The sequence below is a fragment of the Condylura cristata genome, unplaced genomic scaffold, assembly GCF_000260355.1.
Source record: "Condylura cristata isolate star-nosed mole 26May11 unplaced genomic scaffold, ConCri1.0 scaffold00037, whole genome shotgun sequence".
In the NCBI taxonomy this organism is placed as follows: Eukaryota; Metazoa; Chordata; class Mammalia; order Eulipotyphla; family Talpidae; genus Condylura; species Condylura cristata.
Genome location: NW_004567138.1, coordinates 9,339,342 through 9,357,841, shown reverse-complemented (window position 1 = coordinate 9,357,841; position 18,500 = coordinate 9,339,342). Strand labels below are relative to the sequence as shown.

The following is an 18,500-nucleotide window of genomic DNA, read 5'->3' as shown; positions in this document are numbered from 1 at the left end:
GGGTAGATACCTAGGAGTGGGATTGCTGGGTCGTAGGGAAGCTCCATGTTTAGCAGTTTGAGGAACCTCCAAACAGTTTTCCATAATGGTTGTACTAGTTTGCAGTCCCACCACCAGCTGGGATTTTTAATGAAATTACTACTTCAGGAAAAGCACAGGGAAAAACTTTTACCCAGAGAAAACAAACGCAACTATTGCTTGAGAATTCATTGCAGGTGAGAATTTTGAAGTAAGTCATATCACTTCTGTAAGCTTTTCATGACTCAGTTATTGAATATTTTTAAAAAATCATGTTTATTACATATAGAAATAGAATAAAGGGACAGCAATGCTTCTCATTAAAAATTCTTTGTTCAACAACAAAAGCAGCAGAAAGGAGACACTTTCTGACTTTAAAGCCAACCAGAAACTGTGACACTTGATTTTTCCTTTGAGCTTCACACTTGTGCAAAGCTTTGCAACTGAAAAAGCATTTTGCAACTGAGAAAGCTTTTGATTACAATATCTCATTTTGGCTTTGAGGAAGAGAGAAGCAGCCCTGATATCCAGGAGCTGGCCTGACTGTGCACTGGGCTTGATTTAGAAGATAGTTGGGAGCTTACAGCAATACCATGTTGGCACAATCCACTTCATAGAACCTCAGTATCAGATCATTTCACTCTGTGTGCATGATGAAATGAGACCAAATAAGCCCATTTTGAATTTCTGTCTAAGCACAGATGCAAAAGCAAAGTCATTCTGCAAACCACAAAATGCCAGCCCCCACCCCCAGCACCACACGGTCCCTTCACTCCAGCTAATGTGAATGACTTTTTGTTTCTTTACTAGTTATAGCTTTGTCTACTCTATTCTTCTCCCATTCTAGGTAAGATTCATAAGATAGACAATAATAGAATTGCCTTTGATAATCCAGAGTGAACTTTTGCCGCGTTAGATCCTCCCAGACCACCCATCCAAAGCCCTGTAGTACATTCTTTCTCACACACTTACTGAATGCTCTAGGAATTCCTAGAGCTTCCTTCCTTCTTTTTCTCTTGATGTCAGATACACCCAGCTTGTTCAATATATAGGTATGTTGCTGGTGGTTTTGGCCGGAGGCTGTTGATAGTCTATATTATTAACCCTTTCCCCAGTAGGGGGGAAGTGTAAATACATAGATGTGGAAATGTAGCCTCTTATTTGGGAGGAGGGGGAGATCACTGACCTGGGGAAGGACAGCTAGAAAGTAGCAAAGGCATGGATAGAAACCACCTGTCCAATTGGTCCGCAGGCCAGGCTCTTACTCCTCTGACGTTGAGTTAATTGGGCTTTGCATGCTGATTGTTGTTAAAAGTAGTAGATGGAGATCAAAATAGATGGACATAAATTCTATTAAAACTGATGCACCAGGCCTCCCTGGTGGTGCAAGGGGTTAAGGCACAGCATTATGAAGCTATCTGCAGCCACTGCAGCAGGAGTTCCATCCCCAGCTGGGGAAGAGACCCACATGGCACAGCAGACCTCTCGTCTGCTCTTCCCCTCAGTGGTATATTTCCGCCTATCTGCCTGTTTAGCTCCCCACTTTGTCTCTGGTGAATTCTTTTACCCCCCCCCCACACCTCTGGTCTACACCCCAACTCTTATATGCATTAATAAATAAATCTTTTTTAAAAAACGTACACACTGAAAGTGGAAAGTCATAGACCATTTGTTGGTTTAAATTCAGAAGTTTGGAATAAACAGACCCAGATATACATGCTTGCTGTCATTTCAACCATATAAATAAAATTACTTAAACCTTCTTGTAAATTTCCCCAACTATAAAATGACAAATGGTAATAATACCTACCTCAGAGTTAGAAGAATTTAGTGAGACCATGTTTGAAAGCCCTGTGCATGGCTAAGTAATAAATGATCATAAATAGCTATTACTGTTGTTGTTTGGAAATGCAATGCTCATAAAATTATTATGCATTGGTAATAGCATTGAGATAATTATTTAGCACTTAGAATAAAGAAGAGCTAATACATTTATGTATTTGTTAAACACGTTTTTCATTTCTTCCTATTTCTAACTACTGTTAGAATAACAAAGTTGGAAAAATAACCCAATGCATACCACCATTTAATCTTAAACATTGAAAGTGTATTTATTAAACTTATGTACTTGTTGAATTTCAAGGTAATCCATTAATAATGAAGGTTTGGATACTAGAAGGAAAACAGATCCATGAACTCATGAACCCATTAAAGGGGTAAGCACAGCCAGCTTTGGTGAGCATGTTCAGAGCTGGCTAGGTGTGTTTCTCATTTGATTCTCACTAGTGTCTTGTGCAGGGAAAATATATATACATATGTTATTTGTGCACACAGAACTGGAGCACAGGCCAGAGGTGCAGGGGTGGTGAGAGGATTCACCAGAGACAGAGTCGGGAGCAGAACAGGCAGATCGACAAAGTACACTGCTGAGGGGAGCAGTGGGAGGGTCTGGAGAGGTCTGCAGTGCCATGTGGGAGGGTCTGAAGAGGTCTGCCGTACCATGTGGGTCACCTCCAGTGTGGGGATAACTCGCACTGAAGTGGCTGTGGCCAGCTTTGCAGTGCTGCACTTTAACTCACTGCACCACCAGGAAGGGCCAGGGTAAATATTTTTATCCCATTTCACCCGTAAGAAACAGGTTTGAAGAATCGAAGACCTGACTGAAGCCCAGGTGTGCATGCTGTAAGTCCCATTCCTGCTCTTATTCTCCCGTGATACTTTGCTAATGAGTATTTTGAATAGGATGGCTATCATTTTTTCATTAGAATAGAGACTCTAGGACAAATTCCCATTATGTCATATAAAGAAGCTGACAAACTGACAGAAAGATCAATGTCAGTCTTCTAAAAAACAAAAACAAAAACAAAAAAACAAACTTCTGCAGAAGCTATAAGGACTGTTGGCAAGATTAGGTAGTAAGAAAGGACATTTTGGAAGTCTTTCTATATTTCTCTAAAATGCACCTTCAAAGACTAACCATTATTTATAACTTTTAGAAAATGACTCACATTGGACAATTCTGAATGCAGAAATGAAATTAACTTAGGTCATCCGGCAACACACCTCACCGCACTCTTCACTGGCAATGCATTACCTCCCCTCCCAAGATCTGATGCTAGTTCTCAAAAAATGAGGGTCAGAAAAACTGCATCTTAGTTTTTGAGCTACTTGAGGGCAACCAGACCAAAGCTTTCTGTCATGTCTCCACAGAGCTTGTTCTAGCCTCATGCTCAACAAATATTCTTGACTGACTAACTTAACCACCCCACTTCTGTCTTTGGAGTCAGGAGATGGATTCCCAGTCCACTCCTCCATTGAGCTGTGCTTTATACATTAAAACTACTCTTGGAACATCACTCCGAAACTAAAAGGCAAACCATGCCTCGCAGAAGGCAGAACTCCTGCTCACTCTGAGAACTGGAGAATGGAGAATGACTGGCTGTACTGAGCCTTCTCCCTTTTCCACTTAATTTCAGAGAATCAGAGAGACCCGTCACCCACAAAAAGGGCATGATAGAATGAAGAGCTGACACCAAAGATTCTGAAGATGCCATCAAAGCAAATCTAAGGAGGACCTCTAAGAGATGTGCCCAGCTGAGACTCAACTTGTTAAAACATGTAAGAGAGAGTCTGGGGTAGCAGGCAAGAAGAAGCAATTGATGACATCAAAAGTCTCCTGAGACTCAACTTCCCGGAGAGTATGAAGAAGGGGAGGAGGGATGTTGGCATCTATCAGCTTCATCCTAGAACCATGATGGCACACAGAAAGGAATGAAAATGTGGGGGTTTCACATACAGTATCAGAAAAGTCATCTCTGGATATAGCTTTAATTTGCAGTGATTGTAGGTCTCCAAAACAGGGTCTATTCAATGGACTTTAAAAATGCGATACAGAGGGGTCCTCCCGGTGCCATAATAGGTTAAAGCACAGCACTGTCAAGCAAGGCGCAGCAGAACTCTCCTGTCAGGCCAGCTCCCCTCAGCAGTGTACTTCATCCACATGCCTGCTCTCCCTCCCCCTTCTCTGGTGAATCCTCTCATCACCCCTGCATCTCTGGCCTGTACCTCAGTTCTGTGTGCATAAATAAACAAATCTTTAAAAACAGTGCAATACAGAAGTCTTTTAAAGGTCTGCGAGAGAATGCAGCTCCATTTGGACCATGCAGAAGAGTTGGAAGATGCTGGCGAGGGTTCTCCCACAGGCAAACCACAGCAGCTTGCTCAGGGTTCAAGCAACACCAACAATGAGTGAGAAATACCTGTCCACACATGCCAATTCCTAAAGACAGCAGCAAGGACAGGTTTTGGGCTGCAGCTCTGCGTTCTTTTGGCTGTGGAAGGATACACAAAAACCAAAACTCTGCTGTTGGAAGGGTGGATTGGATAGATGGATTCCAGCAATTCTGTGTGTAGGAACGCCAAGCCAGAGACTGCTGTTATTTTGACCAGTATTCCGTTTGTTGTATCTCCGAGAGCTGATGAGGTCTTAAAGTGCAGTTCATTCCAATAAGCAAAGCTGGCAGAAGAACCACACAGCTGTTCTGGCAGAGGAGGGCGTAATGACTGTTGGAAGTAAGAACTAGTGTGGCAGGAAAGAACAGCATGAGTGGGGAAAATGCTGGATGGAGCTAAATGTGAAAGGAGCCATCTGGGTTAGAGGTAATTCAGGGGAAGTGTTTCAAGAGTGAAAACTTCTCTGTCATCCCCAAGGGCTGCCAATGACCTCTGCTTAGTAGGAGCTGAGCTTGGAGTGGTGTCACCTGCCGGCCGTGACAGCAGATTCCAGCACAACTGTCTAAAGTCTCGTGTCTGACTTGAGTAAGGACACTAAACCTTTCCAAAACAATAGCCGATTGCTGCATTTTATAGTATCTTCATGCTATTTCCTACTATCTTTACAACACCCCTTCACCTGGGTGGTGGAAACCCTCATTTTCTCTCTCCTACCTTACTGTGGTTCTGTCCTTACTGCACACAAAGTGCCTCCATCTTTAAAAGCTATTCTACGGAATGTTTTCCTCTGGGAAACATTTTCATCCTTGATAGCCAAGTGGAGTCTTGTGTGATTTCACTGAAGCTATTCTCTCTGAGGTCGGTATGGAACTCCTAATCAATGTAATTTTTCCTTCTTGTTTCATTTGAATATTCTGCAGTCACTGTTAAACACTCAGGCATTCTGAAAACCCACACACATTTTTTATCACTGACACAACTTCTCCTGTTTCGGCATGTACCCTTTAACAAGTCACTTAAACTATTTTGTCAGACACTCTTCTTAAATTCCTGATGTTCCCCGGGTTGCATACTTGACTCACTCCTCTTGTTCAATGTATTTTTTCCGGGATTTAATCTGTGATGGTTATTTCAATTCTCCCCACTACCAGTGACTTCCAAACCTCTAACTCTAGCCTACATCTCTCTCCTGGGTTCTTGCCTTATACTTCTGACAGCCGATAATAGTATCTGCACAAGATTTAATAGTAATCAGCTCTATTTGCTTAAAAAGAAAGAATAGCACAGTGAGATAGAAGTTACGTAGGTGATTGTGAGCAAAGATTCTAATGCATTCCCATTTAATTTATTTTTCTGTTCTCATTGAGCCCCTCCAAGTTCTCCATGGCTAAGAAGATGGCTCAAGGGAAGAGTCCTGTTGAGACACTCTGAGCAAAGCCCTCAACATAACATTAGCAACACAATAGTGGAAGAGGAAAGAGAAAGCTACTTGAACCACTTATAGATGCAATTTAAAATGAAAACAGGGGCCCTCCCTGGTGGCATAATTGTTCAAGGTACAACATTATGAAACTATCTGCAGGCATTGCAGCACGAGTTCGATTCCCAGTCAGGGAGCTGACCCACAAGGCGCAGCAGACATCTCCTGTCTCACCTGCTGCGCCTCTCAGCAATGTATTTCAGTAGAAATGCCTGTTCTGCTCCCCTCTCTGTCTCTGGTGAATCCTCTCATCCCTTGCACCCCTGACCTGTACCCCAGTTCTTATGTACATAAATAAATAAATCTTTGAAGAAAAGAAAATAAAAACAAAAGCATACAAAGGGATCATAGTAATTTAAACATGTTCATAGCCAGTACCTTTCTCTGTATTGGTAGGAAGTTCTCCATAAGTCAAATTAGAATGAATTCACTTATGTTCCCTAGGAGAAAATCTCAGAGTGGTTAGTTAATTTTTTCGCTAGAGGTAAGGTTTCTAAGAGAGTGAATTTTTGGATTATGTAGGTTGACAGTAGATGTCTGAATTCCAGGTCTGGAGTTTTATTACTAGGATATGAGTATAGGATTTGGGTTTTCTTCAAATAATAATTCTATTACCTCATGGACTTTTGCCTGTTTTTATTCTTTGATGTAGGCCCAGCACCACAGGTATAAATATTTTCAGATCTTCTTTATGTAAAATAGAATGGGAGAAATATTAAAATCTGAGGTCTGAGTCTGCCCACTAACTTGGAGTTCTTTATTTTAAACCCACGTGCTTATATTGAATGGGTATAAAGATTCACAAATCACATAACCACTAATGCTCTGAATTCACAGAAACACTTAAAATAATCTGTATGTCAATGGCATTTAGGCATTTAACTCAACAGATCTGTCAGGCAAATGTGTATATATATTTTGACACATAGTGAAGTAACCACCCACTTATCTGGGTAAATACAAAATGTACCAATTCTAGCAATGTATTTCATTGGTCCACACCAGTCAGAATTCACCAGAGCTACATTTCTTCAGGGCGAGGATGTTGGCTGGACCAATTCTAATAAGGAACAAGGAACACTAGCAAAATTTTTAACTAACCCAGGTCTTACGTAATCCCTTATTAACAGCTATGTTGTCTAATTCTGTATTTCCTATTTATTTTTATTTCAAAATTCACTGCCCCAAGTAGCATTGGGTAATGTTAGTAGTGTATCAGATATATTGTAAGCTCTTTGTAAGTATTATCCCATGTAATTTTACAACTTTATGTGGTAGTTACTATATTATGACCATTGGAGGTCCACTAAGTCAATTAACTTGCCCAGAGTTGCAGAACTATTAAATGGAAGAACTGAAATTTGAACCCATGTAATCTGAAGACAGAGTCCATATTCATACTCAATCTGCTACATTGTTTCTTGTTAAATTATATTGCCAATAAATGGCAAATATATATAATGCCAGTCAAAACTTCTGGAATCTTTTGGGAGAAAACTGGGTATAATTGAAAAACCCAGCACACAGTGTATTAGATCTAGAATGTACCTGAAGCATCATCGATAGATGATTCAGTGTCATGTACATCCTGAGTATTGATCCCTTTCTTGACTGTCAAATGTTGGGACATATCAATGCCTTCTTCTTTCCTGTGTTCCTTCTTTCCTGGTGATCTTGTCTAGACTGGTGCATTGTATACATTCTATATATCAGTGACCCCTAATCCCTGAGTTGCAGATTGCTATGTTTAAATTGCTACCAGAAATCTCCATGTGCATGTCTGGTAGGTATCTTTGATATAACACAGCCAAAATCAAGCTCTTGGTTCCCTTCCCATCACTACTGCTTACTGCTAGTATTCTCCATTCCTGTAAATTATAACACCATTCATTGAATTGCTCAGACTGCAAACCTCAGAATTGTGCTTGATTTTCCCTCTGATATCTAACTCATCAGCATATCTTGACATCTGGGCTTTCAAATTTAATGCTACTTCTGACTGTTCTTACCATCTTCACTAATCTTACTCTAATCAAGCCACCGTCTTCTCTGGCCTGAATGTCATCTAATTATTTATACATTGTCCTCTATCACCTATTTTTCTGCACAATAACCAGAATGATCCTGTTAAAATATTAAATGGTTCATGTTACTCTTCAGCTTCAAAGAGTTCAGGTGATTTCCCATGTCTCTGGAGGTAAAATCCAAAGACCTCGTTAACAAGGTTCAACATAAAAATCATCAGCACTTTGTTATTTTTTTCTCAATACATTCCAGTCCTTTCCTTCTTGAGTTCCATTCGAATCAGGGTGGTCCCTTGTTAACCAAGAGGTTGCCGAGATTTATGTTTAACCTATAGAAGGTTTGTGTAACTTTGAAATACACCAAATTTGTTCCCATTTCAGAGTTTGTGAACTTGCTATTTTCCCAGCCTCGAATGACCTTCAGCTCAATAGTTTCATAGTGTGCTCTCTCAGCTCATGCTGCTATTTCCTCAAATGTCAACATCTCTGAAAGGCTTTCTATTTAAATGCCAGTCCTGTTGCTCCCTCTCTCCCCCTTCTGGTGTATGTCTCTTCCCAGCACTTGATGCTACCTGACATTCTATTCTGTCCTTTAGTGACTTACGGTCTGTTTCCCATGTTTCTTCATGATATGGGGACTTTTTCTTCTTTGGTTGCCACTTTAGTCTCTAGCACTTTGCATTTTCTTGACACAGGATAGATGCTCACTAATTATATGTGCAATGACGGAACTCATTGTTCAGTGATGCTCTGTCATTTAAGGAACCTGAGTATCAGATGGTTTCATCACTCTACCTCTGGTAGAAGCAGCGCTGGTATTCTGGTTACCATATTATGTCTCAGCATTAACTCATTCGAAATATCCAATTCTTTTGAATAATTGTTGCAGTTTGTCAAATGATATTTACCAAGACTCTCAGGGAGGCTAAAAGCATCATATTTTGCCAATGGATAGCTTCACAGTTGATGAATTCCCTGGCATAGCATATTTTAAATAATAAAAATAATAATTTCCTAGCACATTTTAAATAATAATTTCAGGACACATTTAATAGTGATAATAATAATAAAAATGATGGGAAGCATATCTATGTTGTCTCATCTGCAAAACTTTCTTTAGTTCAAGTTTCTGATTCTCTTTCCTAAGGAGGAAATTTGCATTTAGTATCACAAGGGTGTTTAACAACTATGTGCTAAATATCTCAGGTCTCTGAAGTGACATATCAAATAACTTTTCCATTTCTCAAGTTAAACATATGCTGTGTACATACCTTCCAGAATACTGAGCTCCACCTGTTAGGTGATCTCTGGATCTGGAAATCATCCTCATACTCCCAGATAGAAGTGGTACAGTCCTCATAGAACTGGTGCAGGTAGGACCGGACTCCATAGCGCTGGTATCCGCCCTCAGTTGCAGCTAGCACCTTCTTGGAGCCACAGGCATTGCTGCAGGAACTCATCTTTCACAGCTGGAATGAGAGATGCATGTGTATCAGCCCCTCTGGGCTCTGCCCTCATGATCAGAAGGAATTTCAAAGGTGAGAACTAGGTTGGGTAATGTCAGTGACAGAAAACCTCTATGTGAACAATGCATTTTTCTTAGAGAAAGACATTTTAAAAATCCTTTCTTTCCTTTACAATTTTTTATTGAACTAATATTGGCTCATGATATTATGTAGGTTTTGTGTGTGCCTCGCAATGAATCAACATCTGTATATACTGCATTATGTTCACCACGCAAAGTCTAATTCCATATTTCACCATCTAGCCTAAAATTTATTTTTGCTTGATTTTGTTTATTCATTTGATCTGTTTCTTTAGATACCACATATGAGTTAAAGTCTATAGTATTTCTCCTGACTCGTTTCACTAAGCTTAATGCCTTTGGGTCCATCCATGTTGTTGCAAATGGCAAGATTTCATCTTTTTTTCTACAGTTGGGTAGTATTCCATTATGTGTTTGTGTGTTTCTGTATGTGTGTATGTGAGTTTGTTGAGTAGTATCCCATTGTGCATGTGTGTGTGTTTGTGTATATATGTTTAACTCTTGGCTACAATGAATTTGGAAATGCCTGTATTCTTCTGAATCAGTTCTTTAGATGAAACTTAGAAATGAGATAATTGGATCATATAGAATTTCTCCTTTATACTTTTTTTGAGGAATCTCCTTACTGTTTTCCATAATGAATGCACCAATTTACATTCTCATCATAAGTGTACAAGTGTTCTACTTTCTCCACATCTTCTCCAATATTTGTTATTTCTTGTCTTTTGGAAAGTAGCCATTCTCAGAGCGGTAAGGTGATACCTCATTGTTGATTTAAGTTGCATTTCCTTTATAATAAGAGAGAATGAGCATCTTTTCATGTGCCTGTTGGGACCATCTGCATATCTTCAGGGAAGTGTAAAGTTGTATCATTCTTATAAACTTCTTTTCTAGCTAGTGCAAAACTACTCCAAATTCATAATGACTAGAACTTGCCCTCCATAAATGAAACTAGACACAACAGCCAAACTCACTTAAATTATGCAAAAATTCAAGCATGAAATAATGAGAAATGGCAAGAAAGAAATTGATATTTTCATTGTCTTGACAGAAAATCTTTAATCTCTTAGGATCCAAGATTCTTTGTTAAAGAATGAGACAGTCACACTCAGTTATTGCAGATGGAAATTGTCTTGGACTGTTCTTTCAGGTTCTTATAGATTCCCTTGTAGAATCTACACAGTGATACTCTTAGTAGTTTGATAATTTGCCTTTGGGTCTTGTGTATCTTAATGTTTTAATGCATTGCCAAGCTGTACAGAAGCTTTGTTAAAAGCTGCTGAACAATGTGTGCACTATGTTTTATGAATAAAAGTTAGATTAGCCAATCACTTACACTGCACTGACCCCAACATCATATATTTCATTCATTTTTTTGTGGCTACATCTGTCTATGTGGGATGTTAGAGGCTGAGGTGGTGAGTGGGTAGATCCAGCCTTTCTACTGTTGCCCATATGGTGTCTAGTATAAATAAAAACTGTTAAATGAAATTATGTTATGGGTGGATTGTTTGAGATTCTGCCTTTTAAAGATGAAATTTTCAACTATAGTTGACCTAATAAACTAGATTTCGCCTTTGAGAGGGGTACTTTGTTATTAATACATGATAAAAAAAAGTTAATTATTGTGAACTAACAGTTGTGATGAGTAAAGGAATTCTCAGTTATTCTGTTCTTTAGTTTTCTGGTATCTATATAATCAGAAATGTTAGCTACTAACATAAAACACTTGTTTGGATTTCCCAATTATCCTCTAAGTGGGTTTCCTTAGAAATGTAGTCAATCTCAACATGACAAAGCAAGAAACATGATAGAAGAGTACTTTCTCATTTTACCAAATTTTCTCAGGGCTTGCTAGAATCCCAGTGAACAGGAGATATTTGAAATGTTTTCATTTACTTACCAACTGTCATTTCTGGCCTGAATGGTTTCTTGCGAAGAAACCAAAGACCAATACTTATCCAAGAGGAAAAAATATCGAAATTCCTTTTTTTCAAATGTTCCTGTGTAGTCACTTTAGTTTGACTGGAAAAAAATCATGGAGCTAATAACCAAATGAAAGTCAGGAAGAGTTAACATTTCTGTGTCTCACAAAGGGAACCAATAAAAACTCAGCGTACATGTATGCCCTTCGCCACAAATGGATTTTGATTAGACACTGTAGTCAAATTCAGGGAAATATGATTCTGATCTTAGATATGTGATGCGAATAGGTACTACTGATGGTGAACAAAGACCTCATCTATTTTGGCATTGATCAGTATTATATCTAGTGTCTACCTGAATGATTTCTTCCTGTTCATGTGTAGTTACCATCCAGAGAATTCTAGAAGGGGAGTGCAAGGGTGGGGGGAAAGGGATTTTTTTGTGTCTGTTTTAATTTTTAACATTTCAAAAGGATATTTTTTCATAAAAAATAGCAAGATGTTTCTAAGGAAACCTACATTAGAGCAGCAAAATTTAAGGATCAAATTATTTGTTAACATAGTTTTCATAGTTCTAGTGCTAGTGTTACTATGGTTTCTTAAGTATCTTTTATTTAATGCTTATACAAAGAAGGTGACTCATAAGAGGTGATTACTAGTGATTTGTAAGTAGAATAATTTCAAAGGCACTTTGTTTGAAATCAGTTTTCTTTGAGATTTGACATTCCAGTAAAGTTTCAGTCAAGGTGAGAGGAGATTAGTATTACTAATTTTGTTTGTCATTGAAGAAACTGAGGCAGAGAAAAATCATCTGCTAAAGGTTGCAGCATGAATCAGGGGACAGATGAAAGATGACAATACACTAAGCAGGAGTATGGACTGAATCATATACTTGCATGATTAGAACTGACTCCTCTAAATATATATTTTTAGCTTTCCTATAAAGCATCAAAAATTTGACCAGAAAAAAATTACAAAAATAGATGTGATGGGGGTCACAACAACAAAAATCCTTCATAGCAACAGTAAAAGTTATTTTCCTTATGAACTGAAGTTGTTCCTTCTCAGGATTGAGCTTGATTCAGAGCCGGACTGTGTGACATATTGTAGTCATTCCCTGCACAGCTTGTTTCCGGCACAGTAGGTTAAAATGTTTCTGTTTTATAGGATGAGACTCAGTAGTCCAACTTTGCTAAACACAATATGGAGAAAATCACAAAAGAGATAAAAAGTGTCATAAAACAAATGTTTTGAGCCTGAGTGATAGAAGGCTCTACTCTAAATCAGCTTAGATTTTAGGATGTTAGATACATTCCAGAAAATCTCAGTGAGTCTTGTTTTCTCTCTAGGCATGCAAAGCTTAAGAACATGGTCCACACTGTGCTAACTACATAAAGCTTTAATGCTCGTTCTTCATCTGCAATCAAATAGTCATAGCATCTGAGGCAACCTCCCTACGCTATGGTTTCATCATCACTAAAATAAGATGACAGGATCAGATAACCTATAATTCTTAGATGTAGTTTTCCAGAACACTTTGACCATACATTTCCAGAAGCAGTTGGTTATTTTGTTGGATAAGCAAGTAGGGTTATCAGCTTCCTTCCTCTACTTATATCTTCATGAATCCATTGTTAGGTTGTCTCAAATTCAGCTTCCTTATGTTAAACATGAAGCTTTAGTTTAAAGCAATATACAAATTATAAGATGGGTATAAGTTATTTGGTATTAAATAGGCTGAATGGTACTATTTAACATAATACCATAATAATGTCTAAAGTAGTAGTTCCTGTTGGTCTTAGGAATTTCATCCCTCTTTCCAAACATGTAACTGATGGAAATTCACTCATAGGGGAGAATGAGTACTTAGAAGAGCTTGAATTTAACAGCATAACTAACGTGTTGGTGTGGTAATTTTATACCTCCAAGATCTCAACAAGGTTCCATTTACCATAGGAAAACCGGTACCTTTTTGTTACCCCATAGAAGATGCTATCATTATTTGAAATCTACTTGCTCAACCAACAACTCCGGTATCATAAAATGATACATGAAATCCCCTTAAAAGCTGAACAATTATTATGCAGTAAACTAGGGTTGAGAAGAAATAGAAGGCATGGCAAGATTTTCTCAGTTTAGCTCAACCTTTCCTTAAGGAGTGAGGTTTCATGAGAACGCTCATGTCTTTCAGTGGCTATAACTTTTGCAGCATGCAGCTGCAAAAGTTAATCATGATAAATCTATGACTGTTAAGTGACAGGCCCTGGAGGGCTCCTTTCTTTTGAGAAGTCTGTAACATCCCATGAAGTGCATGCATGAGGTCAAGGAGTGGGTGAAAATATTTCCCAGTACTGTATTTAAATGAGTCCATATGAGTGTTCATTCATTTTATACTAGTGGAGGGCACAACTATTCTATACCATTCCAGAGACCTAGGCAAGGAGAAAAATCATACCACAACTCCCTTCCAGTTTCTTCTGAGAGGCTTCCTATAATCAGGCTATAAATACCATATCTATCTCTCTCTCTCCCCACTTGTCTAGATTTGTTTTTATTTTTACAGAGAGCATATTAAACTACTTGAGTGTTATGTGACATATTTAAGATTTGCCAGACCATATACATGATAATATATAAGCCCTATCAAGGGTGGTTTTTTTTTTTTAATCCTGTTTACCATTTTAGTTTCTGTTCTGTTACCTGATCACATTTCCTGTTGTGCTTAGCACATTGGTTTCTAGAATTTTCAGACTCCTTGGCACATAGTCCTACATGGGTTAGTGTGAGTGGGTGATGACCTTGATGGCCCCTTACTCCCCTCTCCTTGTGATTTTTTTAAAGCACTCTATTCCAGATTATGTGAAACAGTGGTTTTGTCTGCTGCAAAGGACTCATAGTTTAGACAAAGAAATACCACTAATGGAATACATGCAACCAGATAGGCACCAAAAAGAGGTATTTTCAATGGTAGGGGGAAATAAATGCTGAGAATCTTTGGAAGAATTCCTGTATTACGTGAATAAAGACATATCTGTGTTATTAAGGTCTCTGTGTACCAACACACTCTAATATCAATTCATTGGAAATGAAAATTTAGGTCTAGTATAAGAAGTTACTTTCTTTTGTTACTTGAATAGAGAAATGGAGAGATAAGTCTTTATGCCTCATGAAGCTCTAAGAACACCAGACTATATTATTTGTCTTCATGGTTTCCTTGAGAGGAAAGAGGCAGATAATTGAGGCAAAAAAAAGAATGAGTGTTTTCCCAAGGCTGCTTGTGTGAGAGTCAGTTGTAAGGGCAGACTCAGGCCTTGTTCTGTTTACTCTCTTTGAAATATCATTCTATTTTTCATTCAGCTTTTCTCTTCTATAAAATCATCCTGAGATAATGAGAGTGAAGCTCCCATTAGAGCTACTTTTCCATAGGGCCATTGTAAAAGGTATAGGCACATAGTTGATTGAGACCATTAATCCAGCACCAAACTAAAAGCACACTTAAATGACTCAGTAAGACTCAGAATGGATACAGGAAGGCATAAAGGTCTGCTCACAGCATTTAACTTGTAAATCTGGCATTCTGGGATTATATAAGTATGACTTTAAAACATGAATATATATTTCTAAGAGTGGACTGTTTGGGAGATACTTTATTTCCAAGAACAGTGATAGAAATTGTTGGCTATATGTTATGAGCTTTTTTATACACTTAGAGTCAGTAAATATTTCTTCTTTACATGCAGACTCCAAGTTTCTTTAAATCTGCATGTGAGACAATTTGCCATACCTTTGAAGTTCTTTTCCTCTTGTTTATTCTTTGACTTTTCTTTTTAATGGCACATTCTTCAGTCCTACTTAAGAAAAGAAATCTCTGCAGAATGTTATATAGTTACAAACCCAAATTTCTTAAGACATTTCTATAACATTTGAAAAATTATTTTAATGTGGACAAAACATTGACAAAGGACTTCTTATTCCAGAGCAAAGTAACTTTGTAAAGAAAAAAAACAAAACAACATTTTCTAACTTTTAGCTCTCATGATAGTTTACGGAGTACTTGGGGTGACATGAATGAAAAGGGTTTTGTAAACTATAACACATTATGTAAATGCTATTTTTATTTTATTATAATTATATGCTATCTAGTGAATAATACCAATTAGACTTACCTCTTTGATTTTACAAATTCAAAGCAAAAAATTACTTGTTTTTCAAATATTCTATAATTATATTCTGCTTGGTCCCTATTCCATTATTTCATGAAATAAATTAATCTTGCAGTCATTGCGTTTTCTAATGTGTACAGACATTTTCTACTTATTAAAGCTCTTTGGATGATTTGCTCATTAGGTTGACTTTTACTCCTATATCCATTTTCTTCCTATTATGATCATTTTACTTTCCATCTGCCTAAGAAAAACAGGTGCCCAAGCCAGATTTAATTAAAAAGCCATTGCTAGCTATAAAGCTACTGGTTTCCTACATTACTCTAGTCATGCCAGATAAAGTAATAATTAGGCCAGATTTTTCAGGAGGGCATTAGGATTTATTTTTGATGAATAAACTCACTCACCATTTGCAGGAGAACCTCAAATACTTGAGAGTAAGCTTAGTTGAAATCTAAAAGACTGTTTCTAGTGTTTCCCAGATTCAGTGTAGATGAAAAATAGCTAAACCTTCTTCCATACTCATTTTTTTGCCCTGAAATTTTATTTTGCTGGTATGTGAGCCGATTTTGGGGAAAAAGCAAGTTATAATGAAATCCTGAATCTGGAGAAGCAAACGAAAACAACCCACTATCTTCTCTGCCTCTCTTCCCTCGCCCTCTCTCCTTCATCTGTGCCTGTCTCTCTCAGTTAACCCCCTCTTCTTTAATCTATCACCTTCCCAGCTTTTGTTTTGTTTTATTGTTGAATCAACTCCACACACCCTGCACGCAAGGCTGGCCTGGTAGAAGGTTTAGGAGCTTTCCAGGGTGCTGAAAACATCTCATCTCTGCCAGAGTCATGAACCAGTTAAACTAATCCCAGCTGTTTAACTCCAGGTTTGTTTTCATTGATGTCATCACTCCTTGTTTGGCCCTCACCCCAACATCATTTTCTAACAAAACAAGGAAGTATGTCTAAGGTCAGATGAAAACACTTGAGATTTTAAGACATGGCAATGAGTAGGGCAAGCAGTTCGGGGTTAAATTCAGCCTGGAAAAGACGTCAAACCTGCTTTGTAAACTCCAAATACATATATATTTTATTTACCCGTTCACATAGCTAACTTTTTTTGTTTCATAGTAAAGAAACTCTTAAGAATACCTCCCCAATTCTTACATAACACAGACCACAAACCGCCAAAGCATAGAGTTGGCTACCCCTGATTTGTATGCTCATGGATTTTAATATGAATGGTTTTTGTAGAAATTTATAAACGTATAACAAAGGGGAATGAGGTGAGGTGAGGTGTGTGTGTGTGTGTGTGTGTGTGTGAGAGAGAGAGAGAGACAGACAGACAGACAGACAGACAGAGAGAGAGAGAGACAGAGAGAGAGAGGAGAGAAGAGAATCAGTGTTTGTACGTGAGGAGAGAGGAAAAAGAGAAAGGGGAGAAAACAAATCGAGCTTAGACAAACGGCACCCCTGGGCTCAGCATCGTTTTACCTGGCCCCTCTGATCCCCTGACCCGTGGAGCAAGTGCAGCCAGCTAGCCGCAGATCTCTCGCTGGGGTCCCATCGCCACCACCGCAGCCGCCGCCGCCGCCGCCGCCGCCGGCTCTGCTCCCGCCTTGCGGAGCTCAACCTGCGCGTGATTGACAACCCAGCGTCCCGCGCGTGCCCGCGCATCTGAGGCCCGCGCAGCTGCCGCTGCCGCTGCCGCTGCCGCCACCGCCAAGAGGGGCCGGGTCTGCGCTGCGCGGGCGAGTGGCAAGTGGGTGGGGCCCCAGCGACGTGCCAGTCTCTCTTCCCGTCCGCTTCCTTGTGGGAGGGTGGCCGGCCATCTGGAAGCTTGTCATGTGCCCTGCTGACGCTTCACCGGGCAGGGCATCTTCTCCACCTTCCTGTCTCCTGTTTTCTTCTTGCCCAGCCCAGTATCTGGCCATCGATGGCTCAAAATGAAACGAGATATAAAGTGAGGAGCCTAATGCTGTCCATTGAATGAACCTTATTACATTCATCGCCACTGGGTTCTCAGTTCCTCGCCTCACCCTGAACCCAACTTCAGGAAGTCTATGTAGTGGAGATGGAAGAACGATGAAGTAGATGAATTAAATGATGACATCCGAGGAAACATACACACACACATGCATGAAGACGGAAGCATAGCAGAAAATTACTGGTGAATGCCTCTGAATACTTGTGGTGTGAGCAGGTTAACTAATAACTACCAGCTTCGTGAGAGTTTCTGCAGACCAGAAAGTGGTATTTAATGAAAATGATTACTGAAGCAGTTAATATTTGCATTGCCATTCTATACACAAATAAGACTTAACATTTACATAGTGCTTACTACACCCCAGACATGGCACTAAATACATTGCATAGCTGCATATTCTATGCATACTAAATCATGAAATCCTCATCTCAGCTATGTGGTAGATATTTTTTATCTCAGTTTCACAGAGGAGGAGACTGAGGTATAGAGATGTGACTTAGATTCAATGACACAGCCCCACACATCTCTGTTAGAGGTCACACATCTACTCAATGGGAGAGGTGGATTGAGATCTTCAAAGGCAGGACTTAAGGTATCAATGATATTTTGCCTAAAAATTAATAAACACCTCTATTTTGTTAAATAGTGGACAGAGCAAATCAAACACTGAACAAATGCTTCAAGAAGATCCAAGGACTTCTGTGTTTTTCCAGTTCACAATTCTTTCCCCAGTTCCAACATTACATTTTGACACTATTTAAGTATGTAAGTGCTTCTTACTTCTTCCATCTAGGTCTTTTTGAAAGTGCATCTTTTGAGAGTGTTGACATGTTGCTTGTTAACTTCCTTTCCTCATATCCAGTGTGGATATGCTGAAAATTTATTTATTCTTAGACTGTGATATCATCAGCACATGTGCAAAAATCCAAGGATTAAGAACTCCCCATTGCATTCTGATGCAGCACTGTGATGCTAGCTGCAGCTGCTTCAGCATGAGTTCGATCCCCAGCCAGGGAGGTGACCCACATGGCGTGGCAGACCTCTCCTGTCTTGCCCACTGCTCCCCTCAGCAGTGTACTTTGTCCATCTGCCTGTTCTGCTCACCACAAATTTCCCATTGCTCCGATGCTAGG

At 39.1% G+C, this 18,500-nt stretch overlaps 1 protein-coding gene across 1 annotated transcript in view; it reads right to left on the bottom strand.

The window, feature by feature from the left end:
- Window positions 1–16,988, bottom strand: part of NRSN1 (neurensin 1) — a 20,583-nt gene extending 3,595 nt beyond the window's left edge. The window contains exons 1-3 of the mRNA XM_004693290.2: window positions 16,875–16,988; window positions 15,011–15,074; window positions 9,027–9,224 (exon numbers count right to left, since the gene is read on the bottom strand). Coding sequence (XP_004693347.1) covers window positions 9,027–9,215 — 189 coding nt within the window. The 5' untranslated portion in view covers window positions 9,216–9,224; window positions 15,011–15,074; window positions 16,875–16,988. The remainder of the gene's footprint in view (window positions 1–9,026; window positions 9,225–15,010; window positions 15,075–16,874) is intronic.
- Between the last annotated feature and the right edge of the window lie 1,512 nt (window positions 16,989–18,500).